We start from the raw sequence: 15,984 nt of genomic DNA, 5'->3' as shown, positions 1-15,984 counted from the left end.
ACGCCTACCGTCTGGGTCCGGCCCCACTGACATCACTAGTGATGTCAGTGGGAGTGATTTTGGCTCTGATAGAGCCAAAATCACTCCAGGGCTTGCGGCAACGAGACCCTACTGCAAGGGTCTCGTCGCAAGCCTGATGGTCGCGATGGTCTTGACCATCGCTGCCATCATTTTGGCCGCTCACTATAGCTGTGGGTGATCACCCACAGCTATGCGAGCAGCCAGGAGTCCGCTCCAAAAGGTAGGAGGCACGGCCTGATTCAGAGCGAGCGCTCTGTCAGAGCGTCCGGCTCTGAATCAGGGCCCTAGTACATAGTCCCCCATGGACGCTCGCATAAGCTGTGGGTGGTAACCCACAGCTATGCGAGCGTCCAAAAGGCCGCTCCAAATTTAACTAGGACGGCCCTGATTCAGAGCGAGCGCTCTGGTCAGAGCGTCCGGCTCTGAATCAGGCCCAAAATTCCATGTTACCTCCAAATGCTCTTTATGTAAAGTATGGAAATATACAGGGTTTTTTTTCTGGTGTTTATATCCAATCTTAATATACCAAAAATATGTATATTTAGAGTCCAAGAGAAAACTACAAAAAGAGAAAATTACAAAACATAGGGCTAAACGTACTTACAGTAGGTGATTATATAATTATAAAGTTGCACATCACTGGGGATTTACTGTATAACCCTGACAAGGATAAAAAGGGATCCTGCATTATTAATGACACTGTTTTTTTTTTCTTGCTCAACCAAAAGGCACTTACTTTGAAAGCCATTCACTGAAAACATGTCAGGATGATAAAATCCAGGCTTGCAAATGCATTTGTAGGCTCCAAGAACAAATCCAAGGCCCTTAATTGGTATACACTGAAATAAAGAAAACAAGCAATATAATACATACAGACTTGGAAAATGCTTTGAAGAACAGTAGCTCAGCATTTTTCTACATATATAACTTTTATATTCATTTTGCTTGAGCTTGCAGTACAATCCTAACATGACTGATATGATAGTTATTCAAGTGCATACAGTATTAAGATGATTTTATTAACGTGGACATTTGCTGGGCGCTACAGGATGAAAATGCATATATAGTTTCCCAATTGTGTTTTACCCATAATGATGCCCAATATAATTCTCCTTTAAAACCATGGGGGAGATGTATCAAGCCTTGGAGAGAGATAAAGTACCAACCAATCAGCTCCTAGGTGTCATTTTCAAACGAAGACTGTAAAGTGACAGCTAGAAGCTGATTGGTTGGTACTTTATCTCTCTCCACTTTATCTATCTCCCCTCTCAATGTATTGATTCCTATAGACAATTCAGGGAAAACACAAAACGTAGTATCTGTTATACACAAAAGACAGGGATCATGAGTAGGGATGTGCAGGCTCGGATTAGTTCTGATTTCCCGCCAAATTCGTTTGTCTCAGAAAGAGGCAAAATGTCATCTTTCATGGACAAACATCATCTTTCATGGACTTGCATGGGTGCACACTCTGCACCCATAATATACTTATCCCACTTTGGCGCAGGGGTCCGGTGCTGTAAAAATGCCTGGAAAATGGCCGCGGCGGCCATTTTCCCATCATTTGCGCATGTGCTGGCCGCCGCACCCATTTTCCCAGTGACCTGCGCATCCGCTATAGACTCTGGGCACACTCTAGTGCCCAGAGTCTATAACTCCAGCGCTGGCCACACACAGTCAGCTCAGTGCGCTGCCGGCTGCTGAATGGAGAGAAGGGGGCCCGTGATGGAGACTGCACCCGGGCCCCCTCCTCACTAGAAACGCCCCTGCTCCAGACATGCACATTGCAGCCTGTACAGCGCCTGGGAACATCCTGAGAATGCTCCAGGCAGTGCTGTAATTCCTGGCATTGGCAGCCCAGCCCCCACATCATGATGTCATGTGCTCAGGGGGCGTGGCCGGCACAGGGCGCAATAAAGCCCTGGTACGGTGCTAACACTACTAGAGTATTTGCATACAATAGCAGTGCGAAAAATATGCTAATCTAAGAAAAAAAGACAAGAGACGGGGACCAGTATAATTGAGCTGTGCCATGAAACATCATGCTAATTTATACTGCAACAATTGCGCAAAAAGCGTAACTTACAAGTCTGTCAGTACGTGGCTGTGGTGCGAAAATGAGGCTAGAATGTGAAAGTATGGAAATCGCTATCCTTGGTGTAGCATCAAAGTCACACAACATGTCTCGCACCATATGGAGCAAAGAATCTTTGCCAAAGATGCCAAGTGAATGAGGACACATGTGTACTAAGTAGGACTGGATAATGCAGAAATACAACAATATGACCGTGACTGCTAGGCAGAGTAAGATTCCCTTTAGGATCACAGAACAAAGCTACACTACATCTATTCTATTTTGCTAATTTCGGTATATTTCTGTAATACAAACAGAAAAGATATCCCTACAGTGCATCCTCTGCCCCACATATAAGTTCTTTTATTTTTTTTTAAAAGGCAATTGACGTTGTGGAGAAAGTCTAACATTCCATTTATTACACTTCATTCACTGGTTGCCTGCTGAGAACTGTATTGTAAGTACCAGCAGATCATGGTAAGGTGCTTGGAACGGAATCGGTATGGGTTCCCGGCTGTCAGAATTCCAACACCGGCATCCCCACAGGGCTAGCTTACTGACACTTGTTGCTCAGTATGCTAACCTTTCCCCTCTCCCTACCCTCCCTCTTTGGTGCCTAATCCTAACCTCCAACTCCCCACACCCTAAACCTAACCCTCCCCACTTAGTGCCTAGCCGTAACCCTCCCCCTAGTGCCTAACCCTCCCCCCCACCCCGCTACTTATCGTCAGTATTCCGGAGGTCAGGATGTCGGCTCTGGGATTGTGATAGGCGTCGGGATTCCGGCACCAGTAATATCAGTGCCGGAACAGTCCAGGGCACTGGAAGCAGGGTAGGAAGGCTCGATAGATAAAGAGTTTAGCATGTATTTTGGAATCTGAGAGCTCCATTACCCTGTAGCCTGAATAAGTCCAGGTAGGTCTCATGCTGGACCTTATCTCCCCTTTCCATCTGTACAGGCCAGTTATTCAGGGATCTGTACAGAGGGCCAGTGTCATTTTTTAACAAATTTCCTAAACCTTGTCCAGTAGATTTTGGGTGGTGTTACCCTTTAATGTCAACTACTTAAATGGTCTGGTCACATTTATGAAACAAGTAGGGAAGGTAGACCCCATTGTCATCATTACCTAAATCTGGGAGCTGCCTAATGTAGTAGTGAATGACTCTTTCATTTCAGTTATAGTTAATTGGTCATTAGGGAACTCAGTGGATAAATGAAAGAAGGACTGTCCTGCTTTTAGTGTACGCCTTAGAATATGTCACATTGCAAAAAGAAACCGTATACATTTGTGCGTAGAATTCATTTTAATCAGAGGCATAACTGTTCTAGTAGCAGCCTATGTATCTCTTACAGGCCCCAATGGTATAAAGCGACCATTGAGATTTGGATCTGCACTGAACCCCCTAAAAAATAACATACTGGCAGCTTCTGCTAACAAATGTTTCCATTACTTCCCCGTTAGCTTCTGAACAATTAACAGCAAGTCACTGGCTGGTATACCTGTTGTCATAGGCGTGACTACCGTTGGTGCAGGGGGTGTGGCTACTATGGGGCCCAAGTTGCCTCCAGACCAGGTTCAGCAGAATAATAAGGAACTGGATCAGCTGACAATGCTGGAACCTGTGCAGCCAATGGTCACATGGTTAGTGCGTGCTTGTGTGAATGTAAAACAGTTTATTTTTAGATCTTACCTCAGTCTCCAGCTTTCCTGTCCCGCCCACTACTCTGTCAGGCTCCACCCCATCTGCTTTTTCTAACCTCTCTTCAGCCGCTCTGTCCTGCTCCACACATCCCCACTGTCACTTTGGTGGAGCGCTGGGGGCCCTTTCTAAATTTTGCTATGGGGCCCACAAAGGTCTAGATACGTCCCTGCCTGTTATTGTTCTTTCACTGAAGTTTAATTTGCTGCATATAGCATTTGTCACCACTGTATGGAACTGCATGCTACATCTAGCACCAGATAGGGTCTGTATAACAAACGTAGAATCACATATGCATCTGCATAGTAGATTTGACACTAGATATGAATCTGCATATTATACCTGGCACAAGATATAGGACTACATATTAAACTGAGCACCAAATATGTGTCTGAATATGAAACATGGGACCAGATATGGGATATGTGCTAATCACAGACAGGACCGGCAGTCCCAAGGGGAGGTGTTTTTCCCCCCTGGGAATGCCAGTCTGGGCCACTTTTAACTTCACTTCCAATAGTAACCCACTCCTCTGCCTTTCCGACAACCCTGCCCAACTTCTAGGGGCTACATCAGATGCAGTCCCTATAAGACGCTGTTTGTTTGCATTCGCCATTCCCACCTCTCCTTGCGCACAGTCCCAGCGCCTGCCAGATCCATAGCTCATGCACAATGTACCTGGCAGGTACGGCAACCCTGTCTCAGAACTGCAGCATGGGCAGCTCTGCTTGTCCGAGAGGGTAAGTGCCACCACTGGTCTGCATATTATACCCAGCACCACTAGGTATGGGTCTGCATATAGCATAAAGCACAATATATAGGTCTGCATATTACATATAACACCAGATATGGGTCGGCATTTTACACTTGGCACCAGATTTGGGTCTGAATTTTATGGTGCTTGGCACCAGACATATTACGATCTTTGCATCAGACATAGGTCTGCATATGTGAGGGTTCAACAACTGGTAAGAAAGACATTGATCATTTAATTTTTCCTTTCAGATGATTATTTAAGAGATACAGATTTATACATAGCTTGACCCTAGTTCAAAACATAAGATACAATATGTATTACTTTACTGACATTGTTATCCTTTCTGTTGCAGTGATGCTTTCAATGAGTTACTATTATATATTTTCTTGGAATTCCCATGCTTGCCAAATAAAGGATTTTTAATTGCTTATCATTTTCTGAATAAGCTAATTTTAAAATATACTGAATATGTCCTTATTTTACGTATAAGCAGGAGTTGATGAATGTATTACATATACTGTATAACAGTTTTGTTAGGAAGTATAACCCCCGTCATTGTATGTTTGTTTATTAGACTATTCTTAACAAGTGTAAGATAATTATGTAAGAACTTATGATTAAATGATCTTTATTATGCTTAATAAATGGTGGGTTTGTTCATTCAGTGTTCTTAAACACTGAAGGGGCTTATTCATCATTACTTAAAATTAGAGATGAGCGGGTTCGGGTCCACCCGAATTTCGGGGATCCGGGGCGATCCGAGTGACGCTCGGATCTCCCTGCCTGCCCCCAATCCCTCCCCCGAGACAAAACCTCGCGACCCCGCTATCGGGTCGCGAGGTTTTGTATTGAGCAGCCTTAACGCTGATTGGCTGAGAGAGCTGTCTGTCACGGCTCTCAGCCAATCAGCATTAAGCCCACTGAAAATAAACACTAAAGAAGAAGAAGATGGCGCCCACCATCCCCCGCCGCCTGACACTGCCGGCACCCCCCACTGCCGACACCGCCGGCACCCCCACTGGCAGCACCACCCACTGCCGACACCACCGCAGCTGACACTGCCGGCACCCCTGCACTGCTGCCCCACGTACTGAGGACACCGTCAGCGACCCCCACACTGCCGACATTCCCACACTGAGGACACCACCAGCACCCCTGTACTGCCGACACTGTCAGGACACACGCACTGAGGACACCGCTAGCACCCCCACTCTGCCGACACCGCCGGCACCCTGCATTGAGAACACCCCTGCACTACTGACACAGTCAGCAAACCTGCACAGAGGACACCACTGGCTCTGCCGACACCACCAGTACCCTTCACTGAGAACACTGCCAGCACCGCAGCACTGCCATTCCATGTACTGAGGACACCGCCAGCAACCCCTGCACTGCTGACACAGCCAGCAAACCTGCACTAAAGACACCGCTGGCACCCCTGCACTGCCGACACAGCCAGCAAACCTGCACTAAAGACACCACTGGCACTCCCGCACTGCCAACACAGCCAGCAAACCTGCGATATAAAAGACACTGCTGGCACCCCCGCACTGCCAAAATCACCGGTACTCTTCACTGAGGACACTGCCAGCACCGCAGCACTGCCATTCCATGTATTGAGGACACCGTCAGCAACCCCGCTCTGCCGACACTGCTGTCACAGTAAGTGCACTATTGGTGTATCCAACCCATACTGTATAACACACTGTATCCGTGTTGGAAATTAGAAGCTGAACTGCCACATGTTAGTGCCGCCCACTGTGTCACTTAGCTTAGTCAGCCAGCTAGCTGGATGCAACCTCTTGGCCTTAACTAGATGAAGCAAATAATATTGTGAGGTGGTCAAAATTGATTGGAAATTACTGGAAATTAATGTTATTGAGGTTAATTATACTGTAGGATCAAAAACAGGCCCAAATTATGTGATTTTAGCTGTTTTTATGATTTTTAAAGAAAAAATCCAGATCCAAAACCAAAACACGAAAACAAAACACGGTGGTGAGGTTTTGGCAAAACCAATCCAGATTCAAAATCAGGGGGAATCTAGATCCAAAACCAACACCAAAACCAAAACACAAGGGTCGGCGCACATCTCTACTTAAAATTCTCTGGAGGTAATTAGGTTTAGAACTCGCATGTAGTTCTACCTAATTACTGGAGGAATTCATCATTCCTCTTCTCCATAAGTATCTATTCCGAAAAGCTGTAATTTTGCAATGATAGCTTTTCAGAAAATACTGTAGATACTTTTCCCTACCTGCTCTAACTTACCGCAGCTGTAATCAGTTCTGCGCATATGTTGCTTCTATTCAGAGAAGCAGCGCATGCGCAGCATTGATTACAGCTGCACTAATTGAATATAACATATAATTTTTTTATACTAATCTATGTTCTGCATCTGCCGTTGCATGCTGCTGCTGATGGGAAGTGTCTCCCTTCCTTTCCCCATTGGCACTTATAAGTGCCATGGGGAACGGAGGGGAGACGCTTCCCATCAGCAGTAACATGCACTGGCAGGTGCAGAAAGTGCTGCTGGAAACAAAGCCCGAAGGACCTGCTGGGAGAAAGAGCCGCTGGAACCGGGAGCCCGAGGGACCTGCGTGGATCAAGTGCCGCCAGAACCAGGAGCCGGAGGGACCTGCGTTGATCAAGTTCCGCCGGAACCGGGAGCCCGAGGGACATGTCGGAGGGAGCCAAGAAACCCAAAGTAGGAGCAGGAGCAACCTGGAGGACCTAGACGATGAAGGGACCTGGAGGAAGGAGCTGAAAGCTGGTAAGTACTGTTTCTTTCCTACACAAGCTGCTGTGTAGACGGCAGCTTGTGTACACTATCAGGGGATATACGCCATATGAGAATGGCGTATAGTAACACCATCAAATTCCGAAAATACATAATTTTCAGAATTTGATGACTAGCTTAATTTCTACATCCCCATACTAGAGTATAGGGAGTATGAAAATTAGCACAGACGGACTTAACCAAGAGATATCGGTTATATCTCCTGCGTTAAGTGTGTTAATGAATACTAAAATAATGGTAATTAAGGAAAAATGTCCTTAAAACTGTTACTTTGGTGTTGATGAATAGGCCCCTGAATCTGCCCATTAATTTCCACAAAAACATATTAGAATGGTCATTAGATATGAGTTTCTCATAGTAACTACAGTACATATGGTTCTGAAAATTACACTTGACACTAAATATACAATATTTATGCTAAATATTTGGAGCATAATGGACTTGCATATTGGATGGGAATCAAATATAGGTCTGCATACTAGACTGGGAATCAGATTTGGGTCTGTATATTAAAATTGGTTCTAGATACAGTTCTGCATATTAAACCTGGAACCAGATATAAGCCTATCTATTAGATCGGGTGAAAGATATGTGTTTGCATGTTGGACTTGGTACCAGATATGGCTCTGCATGTTAGACTTGGCAACATAAATGGCTATCCTTTGTTTGACTGTCAGTAGCTAAGGCATTGTTTGCACCAGGCATGGCTCAGCACATTATACCATATATGGTTTAGCTTGTATATAGCTCAGTGTACAATAATACACATAGCACCAGTCTCAGTATATTGTGGTTTCTAACTTTTGTAGGTGACTTTTAGAGTTTGGACAGTTGTTAAATCTTAATCCCACCTCCTAGTGACCAACTGCATTATCCACCTTAATCCCCCCACAGAGACCAACTTCATCTCCCACCCTCCACAGTACCTAACTATATCTCTCACCCTACCCTTCATCAGTGACCAGCTACAACTCCTGCCCCATCCTCTTCCCCAATGAGCAACTGAAGCACCTCTGTTCTCTCTCACAGAGGTATCAATTTGATATGCAACATATGTACGTCTGTGTGAATCTGTGTAAGAAGGGCTCTAATGCACACAGCAGCAGATTTTCTCCAAATTGCACTATGCTTCTGTTACAAATCCCAAAGATTCCTCCGAGTAAGCCCCCTAGAACCCGGCCTGGTGAGGTCTTCCGCCACAAACAGCCACCCGTTGTTCCCTTATAACTAAAGATGTTCACCGGTACTTAGATGGCTGCCTGGACTTAATACTCATGGTAGTAGTGGCTTAAGCAGGTGTCTGATGGGATCCAGTGGTGAGGTGAGGAGTTTGGAACAGGAAGTGTCAATGAGGCAACTAGAGACCCTATGGTGTGGCTGGAGAGCCGGTGATGCGGCTTGAGTGCCGATGTGCAGGACAGTTTGGCTTGAGAGCCAATGGTGTGGCTGGAGAACCAGTGATGCAGCTTGAGTGCCGATGTGCAGGAAGGTTTGGCTTTGAGAGCTGTCGATGTGACTTATGAGCCGATGATGCGGCTTTGAGCTGGTAGCAGAAATTAGTGAATTGATGGTGCGGCTTTGAGAGCAGATAGTGCAGCTAACTTACTGATGGTGCGGATTTGAGCTGGTCGTAGGAGTAAAGGATTAGATGTTGTGGCTTTGGGAGCCAATGATGAGGCTGAGGGGCCAATGGTGCAGCTTGAGAGCCGGTACACAAGTTGGTGTACTTGAGATGCGGCTTTGAGAGCCAATGGTGCAGCTTAGGAGCCAGTACACAAGTTGGCGCACTTGAGATGTGGCTGCAAGAGCCGATGGTGCAGCTAGGGAGCCAGTACACAAGTTAGTGTACTTGAGATGTGGCTTTGAGAGCCGATGGTGCAGCTTGGGAGCAGGTACACAAGTTGGTGTACTTGAGATGCGACTTTGAGAGCCAATGGTGCAGCTAGGGAGCTGGTTCACAAGTTGGTGTACTTGAGATGCGGCTTTGAGAGCGGATGGTGCGGCTAGGGAGCTGGTATACAAGTTGGTGTACTTGAGATGCGGCTTTGAGAGCCGATGGTGGAGCTTTGGAGCTGGTACACAAGTTGGTGTACTTGAGATGCGGCTTTGAGAGCCGATGGTGCAGTTTGGGAACCAGTACACAAGTTGGTGTACTTGAGATGCGCTTTGAGAGCTGATGGTAGCACAGAAGCTGCTGGTGCAGCTGGGAAGCCGATGGAGTGGCTTGGGAGCCGGTGGCAGAACAGAAGCAGCTGGTGCGGCTGGGAAGGCGATGCAGTGATTTGTGAGCCGGTGGTGACATGCAAGCTGCTAGTGTGGCTGGGAAGCCGATGCAGTAGCTGTTGATCCAGTGGCAGCACGGAAGCTGCTGGTGGGGCTGGGAAGCCGATGCAGTGGCTGATGAGCCGGTGGCAGCACAGAAGCTGCTGGTGTGGCTGGGAAGCCGATAACTGGTGGCTAGGCAATACCACTGGAGAACCAGGACACAACATAGCAAGAAAGCACAGAATGCTGACCATGCAGCAGAGCCGAGAGAACCGAAAGGAATGCTATATTCGGCGAGGTGGCAAAAGGCCAGCGTGCACAAATAGCAGAATGAACCAATCACACCGTGCTATGGAAAACACATGACCTCCTGTGACATGCAGATTACCTAGCAACTGACGGAACAGGAACAACAGCATCAGGAGAAGGTAAATTGCTAGAGGGAGACAAGTCATGCCCGTGACTTGTAACAGCTTCATCTGCGACTTTGTGTTTAAAACTAATTCCTGTGTGGTTAAAGATTCACTGCTGAGTATCTTACACATTTGAACCTGTTATGTCTATATCTGGGAATCATAAGGAGCTAAATGTTCTCAATGAATGCAATGAATGCAACTTTGCAGTACTGACTTCTGTGTCTGTACAATTAGTGCAAATGTGATAAAACAGGCTCATGGCATCACAAAGTAGAAGATACAACTTGGGCTGTATCTCTGCAGTTCTTCAAGCTTATAAATGACCTCTGCATGGACCAGGTAAAAATGGTCACTTTGTGTATCAGAATATTGCACCTTCTTTTGCTCCGCGTGGTGGACCCAGTTCAAACAATCCATTAATATTTAGTATCATGTTTAAGATAGAATAAGGGTCTAATGTGCTATACTTTATGTCTGTCTTGAAAACACTACACATTGGGCTGATTCAGATATTTTTTGCTGGACTTTTGGTGTAGTCACAGCAGCAGTAGTATACAAATACCAGTTTCAGTCTTTCTTTAGTGTACTACCAAGCGCCAGAGAGTGCAAGCACTGATATGCCCACAATTCCGGTGGATGGTGTAACTCTGCCAGTGGTTCTGAACAATCCACAATCGGTGCACCATTGCGTGCACCATCAGTGTCTCCTTCTGAACTCCGTATAAACATGGCCTCTGTGGCTGCAGCTCTGCAACTGAGAATGCAGCCACTTTCAGCGATACTCTCGTGACACTCCCATAACACGCCCCTGAGACTGACTTTTTTGTTGCGCACACTTTAGGCTTCCTAGTCGCCACTCAGGATAGTTCATGGTTTTGCCTCATCATTCCTAATGCCAGCGATCCCATGCACAGCAGCGTACACTCAGTGGAATGCTTGTGCCATTGGGGTTTTTGTGTTCAGTTTGCATATATCTTTTAATCCGACCCACCTATTAAGGAATCGGAATGATTTACCGCTGGACCCATGCCCGGCGGTTATAATCCCAACAGCAGCATCCCGGCAGAGGAGGAAATCCTGATCGTCCTAAGGTAAGCATTGACTAACCTAATTCTACCCCCTAACCCTCCCTTAGGGGTGCCTATCCCTAACCTTCCCCCCAGTGCCTAACCCTAATCCCCCCTCTAAGTGCCTAAACCTAACCCCCACTTCCCCGCCGCCTAAACCTAACCTCCTAGGGGGGTGCCTAACCCTAAGTCCCCCCCGGGAACCCTAAACCTAACCCTCCCCCCCCACGGCTATCCTTCAATCGGGATGCCGGGCATCGGGCTCCCAGCGTATGTCTAATGACAGGCATCGACATATCGACGCCTGTCTTTAGACCCTTGCCCGGATATGACAGTCGGGAAGCCGGCTGTCGGGATTAGGTCCGCCGGCTTCCCAACTGCATACCCCTATTAAAAGTAGGGGAATACCTTGTATTCTCACTATTATGTATTTGTTATTTTTACCTCTGCTGCCACTGAACACAGGTTACTGGAGAAATACTTATCTCTTCACTCCCACCAGTTCAGCCAACTGGCTGCTAAGTGGAAAGAAGAAGGGATCTAAATAACAACGCAGGGTGAGCAGAGCAGAGTTCTCACTCTTGCTATATTTAGCTTTGCTGACGTAGGTGCTCCTGGGCCTGTGGACTTAAGCAGCCTGGTTAATACATTGTGGGGAAATTAGATTAAGTAACATGGGACATACTCTCTCCAGCTCCTGAGCTCTGAGTTATCAGTTATATTCTACCAATTCTGTGGTTTACAAAGCATTAAATTAACTCAAGCTAAAAGTATTTTTATTTTAATAATTCTGTATTTAAACCACTGACTGGAGAGCAGAAATATGTCCGTTATATTTATTTAACACTGTACAATATTTTTTCAGTGGGAAACAACAGTAGTTTAGATTACAGAAGGTGTAGGATTTAGGAATCGGTTATATTTATTGGCTACTCATAGTAATAATGTAAACTTCTCAACTTTTTAAGTAGAGATAAGCAGTCCAGATTACCTTGAATCCGGACTGCTCCGCACTTGTTAATCAGAGCCACATTCGAGTCCTGGTTCAGGGTTTCCCGCCAGGCTTGGATGTCAGACCAAGTGTCCAATCCCCTTAGTCTAATTAGTCTAATTCCATCACAGTGGTGCTGCACTGACTCCGCAGGTCCCACCCACTGTGTTCACAGTGTGACTCCATATTTGTCAGCAAAAAAACTTTTAAAAAATATAAAAGAGTAAAAAAAAAATGACAAAAATAAAAAAATAACCTTTTGTATTTGTACTGTTCTGCGCACTGCACCTCAGTACGCTTTATTACCCTGGAGCGTGTGCGTAAAAGTGGTCTGACTCTGCGCAGTGTGAGCCAAGCTGCCAATTAAAAAAAATAAAAATTGTTATATTTGTTTGTACTGTGCACTGCACCCCAGTACTCTGTAGTACCCCAAAGCTGTGAGGTGGTCAAAACTGACTGGAAATGACTGGGAATTAATGTTATTGAGGTTACAAATATTCTAGGAACAAAAAAGGCCCAAATTATGTGATTTTGGCTTTTTTTAGTACATTTTTGAAAAAAATGCAAATCCAAAACCAGTCACGGCGGTCTGGCAAATTCAAATCCAAACCAGACAACGAATCAGAGCCAAATCCAAATCCAGCAAAAATGGTCCGGCGCACACCTCTAGTTTTAAGTTGTATTTAGCTCAGCATGTCATTTAGCATTTTCATCCAAAAAATTTTTTAAGCAAAAATAATGTGAAAGTCTGACATATAACTTTTAAAGGGATCGTACACTTTCTGACAATCCCATCTCTTTATACCCTGCCCCCTTTATTTGGAATAAACTTGAAAGGATTGTATTATCCATTTATTTTTCTTTGAGATCCGTGCATGCTTCTGTGTGAAAAAAATTATTAAAAGTGTAAAATAAAATAAATAACGACGTGGGGCACAAGAAATGCATAACCAGCACCAGGCTTTTCGGAGCTGATCCAGGTTGTGAAAATATGGGGGAAAAAGACGTAGGGTCCCCCATATTTCATCAACCAGCACCAGGCTCAGTGAGCCAGTCCTGGTTTTAGAAATATGGGAGGCAAACTGAGTAGGGGTCCCTATTTTGCAAAACAAGCACCGAACTCTTTCTAGTGGGGGTGTAATGCACAGCCGGGGTACACTTTTACCAGGTCCCCTGTCCAAAACATTGAACCTGACCACTAGTTAGCCAAAGCAAGGGAACTACAAAAACATTTGTTTGATAATATTTAGCAGACTATAATAATCAGTTACACAGAGGTCTATTCATCATCACTTAATTTCTACAAAAGCAGGTACACTTTCACCTGCTTTTGTAGAAATTAAGTTTTCCGGCCATTGATCAAAAAGGTAATGCAGGAGATATCACAGATATCTACTGTTTACCTTTCTCTCCTGGAATGGCCAGCTGTCCCCATACACTAGTAAGGGGACAGAATTCATCAAGCTCTGAAATTACAATATTTTTGTAGCTTGACTGCGGTAGCATTAGCCTTCTTCAGATGGCACTTGCTCCCACAACCCACTACTTCCCTATGGAAAGAAGTCCCGGGTTGCGGAGAGGGATCCTTTTGGATCCCCTCGGCCGTTGTCCGACTCCTTCCACCAGACACCAGGGCTTTTGTGCTCCGAAAGGAGCAGTAAAAAGACTTGGGGAAATAGTTAATTTTCGGAACTGTCTGCGTTCTAGAGCAATGATGAATTTCTCCGGCGCTTGTGTCGAGTTGGATTGTTAATTATCGGGGTCCAGACCCCAATAATTTACATAATGAATAGAGCCCACAGTCTGTGCATGAGGAAATGTTTGGTCACAGGATTCTCACAAGAGAATTTTATCAGGGCAGGAGCTACAATTAGGCAGCTGCCTAGGGACAAGGAGGCATGGCTGAGGCCGTCTAACACTAAAATGAAGGATGTCTCTGAAAGGAACTGAAAATAAATGAAGCTGCATGTAGACTCCAGATAAATCACTTGGATTACTGCTAATAATAATAATAATAATAATAATAATAATAATAATAATAAATGAAATTATATGTATTATTTTTTTTAATTACATGTTAGGGTGTCTTGAGGACTGAGTTTGGGAATCACAGGACTATTTAAATGGACCAGGTCATCTTAGCCATGCCCTGCCGTCCCATCCTCACCTCCTCCTGTCCTGTTACAAATATCTCCCGTTCCCTGTCTCATTCGGTCCAATAATCGAATCGTGGCTGCGGCACGCACGTGAACTTCGCAATTAGATGCAAACATGATGACCATTTTTTTATCAGGATCCAATTTTAGAATAATACCCCCTTCACACTACAAGTAATAATAACCCGGGTTACTGTGCAGTGAGAAAGGGAGAAGTTGAAATAACCTGGGACAAGAGACCCGGCATTTCAACCATGGTCACGAGAAGGGTTGAACACGTGTTCAACCCGGCTCATGGTGCAGTGTGAACTGGTAACCTGGGTCGATGCGACCCGGGTCCCGTTCACTGCATAGGTAAAGCCGGCGCTTGGTCTCATCTCCAAGCGCCAGCTCTGCATGTGATGGCGGTGACATCAACAATCCCGGAAATAGAGCCAGGTCGGGCCGCCAGTCTGGAAGGGGTCTCAGCCGGGTTGTATCCAGGATGGGCACGTGAACAAAATTCCGGGTGCGAACCAGCATACCGATGTGAAAGTGGTATATGAGATTGAGTATTCAGACAGGTTCAGTAAGCCTGCATGGCAGTGTTGTTTGCAGTTATTGTACAAAATATATTTACTAAAACATATTATTTTCAACCATATAATTGACCATTGTGCTTGTTTTACTGGAAATGCCTTGGGCAACCATTTACCCATAAATATCCATGCAGGCCCATATTTAGAAGGACAAAGTCGAAGTAAAGAGGAACAGGCAAGGTGGAAAAGGATAGACTGAAATATTTAAACAGAAAGGAATACAAAGGGAGAAATACAAGCGTAGGCTAGTTTATCTTCCATAAAATATAGAATGATCATTATGTGTAGTGCTGAATTGTCACCTACAGTACCTTACATGCCTTGCAGAATATTATAAAGTTTCCATTAATGCTTTAGTACATTTTTGTGCTGCATCTACTTGTTACAGCGTGTTATGTGTTGTTGTTTTTTTAAATATATTGTTTTGTATATTGCTTTTTAATTAATGATCTGTAACAAATTATTAAGGATTCTCTATTTAGTAACAGAAGGTCTAAACCAGCTACAAAAGAGTTCCTGCTGCATTTCATTGGCCTGGACATAATTACTAAAGCACAAAGGCAGATGGCAAAAGTAACACCACAGAGACGTGGCAAAGATGCAGAATCTTATTCTGTATAACTAGAGCGTAGAGCGAACTGTGTCAATCTGACAAATACTTTAACCCATCTACAGTAATAACATGTTATATACACTATATATATATATATATATATATATATATATAATACAGTAATATTCAATTGTTCAATTGCCTTTATATTCAGCTGCCAATATGTGATATAAAAGCCACTAGGAGGACTGAGCTATTATTACCTTCACCATAGTGTGCTGACCACATGAATGTTGAAAATATATCACTGGTGTATATACCATCGAAAACGATAAGGAGTGGACAGTCGGCTACCCATATAAGGGAAATAAACCATATTCCATCATCAAATTTTCTGCCAGTGAAAATAATGAGGAAATAATATTATATGTGGTCCTCCACTGAATAAGTGGATTATAGGAGAGAATAAACACTATAATTACAAAATCCTTAAAATTTCCAGCAGCCTCACAAAAAGCACTACCAGCAAATGCTGGCAATTTAAATCTACATGCTTACTTTTTAATGTTTTGCTTTTTATGTGTGGAGCTATCAGATAACAATTG

General features: G+C 44.6%; 1 protein-coding gene across 2 annotated transcripts in view; it reads right to left on the bottom strand.

Annotated features, from left to right (window-relative positions):
* Positions 1 to 15,984, bottom strand: part of GPR158 (G protein-coupled receptor 158) — a 329,386-nt gene that overhangs the window by 183,745 nt on the left and 129,657 nt on the right. For both annotated transcript variants that reach the window (XM_088457824.1, XM_088457825.1), the window contains exon 3: positions 758 to 860. In XM_088457824.1, the coding sequence (XP_088313950.1) occupies positions 758 to 860 (103 nt within the window). The remainder of the gene's footprint in view (positions 1 to 757; positions 861 to 15,984) is intronic.

The sequence above is a fragment of the Taudactylus pleione genome, unplaced genomic scaffold, assembly GCF_031769625.1.
Source record: "Taudactylus pleione unplaced genomic scaffold, aTauple2 ptg000788l, whole genome shotgun sequence".
Lineage (NCBI taxonomy): Eukaryota > Metazoa > Chordata > Amphibia > Anura > Myobatrachidae > Taudactylus > Taudactylus pleione.
This window is presented reverse-complemented; position numbering and strand designations above follow the sequence as displayed.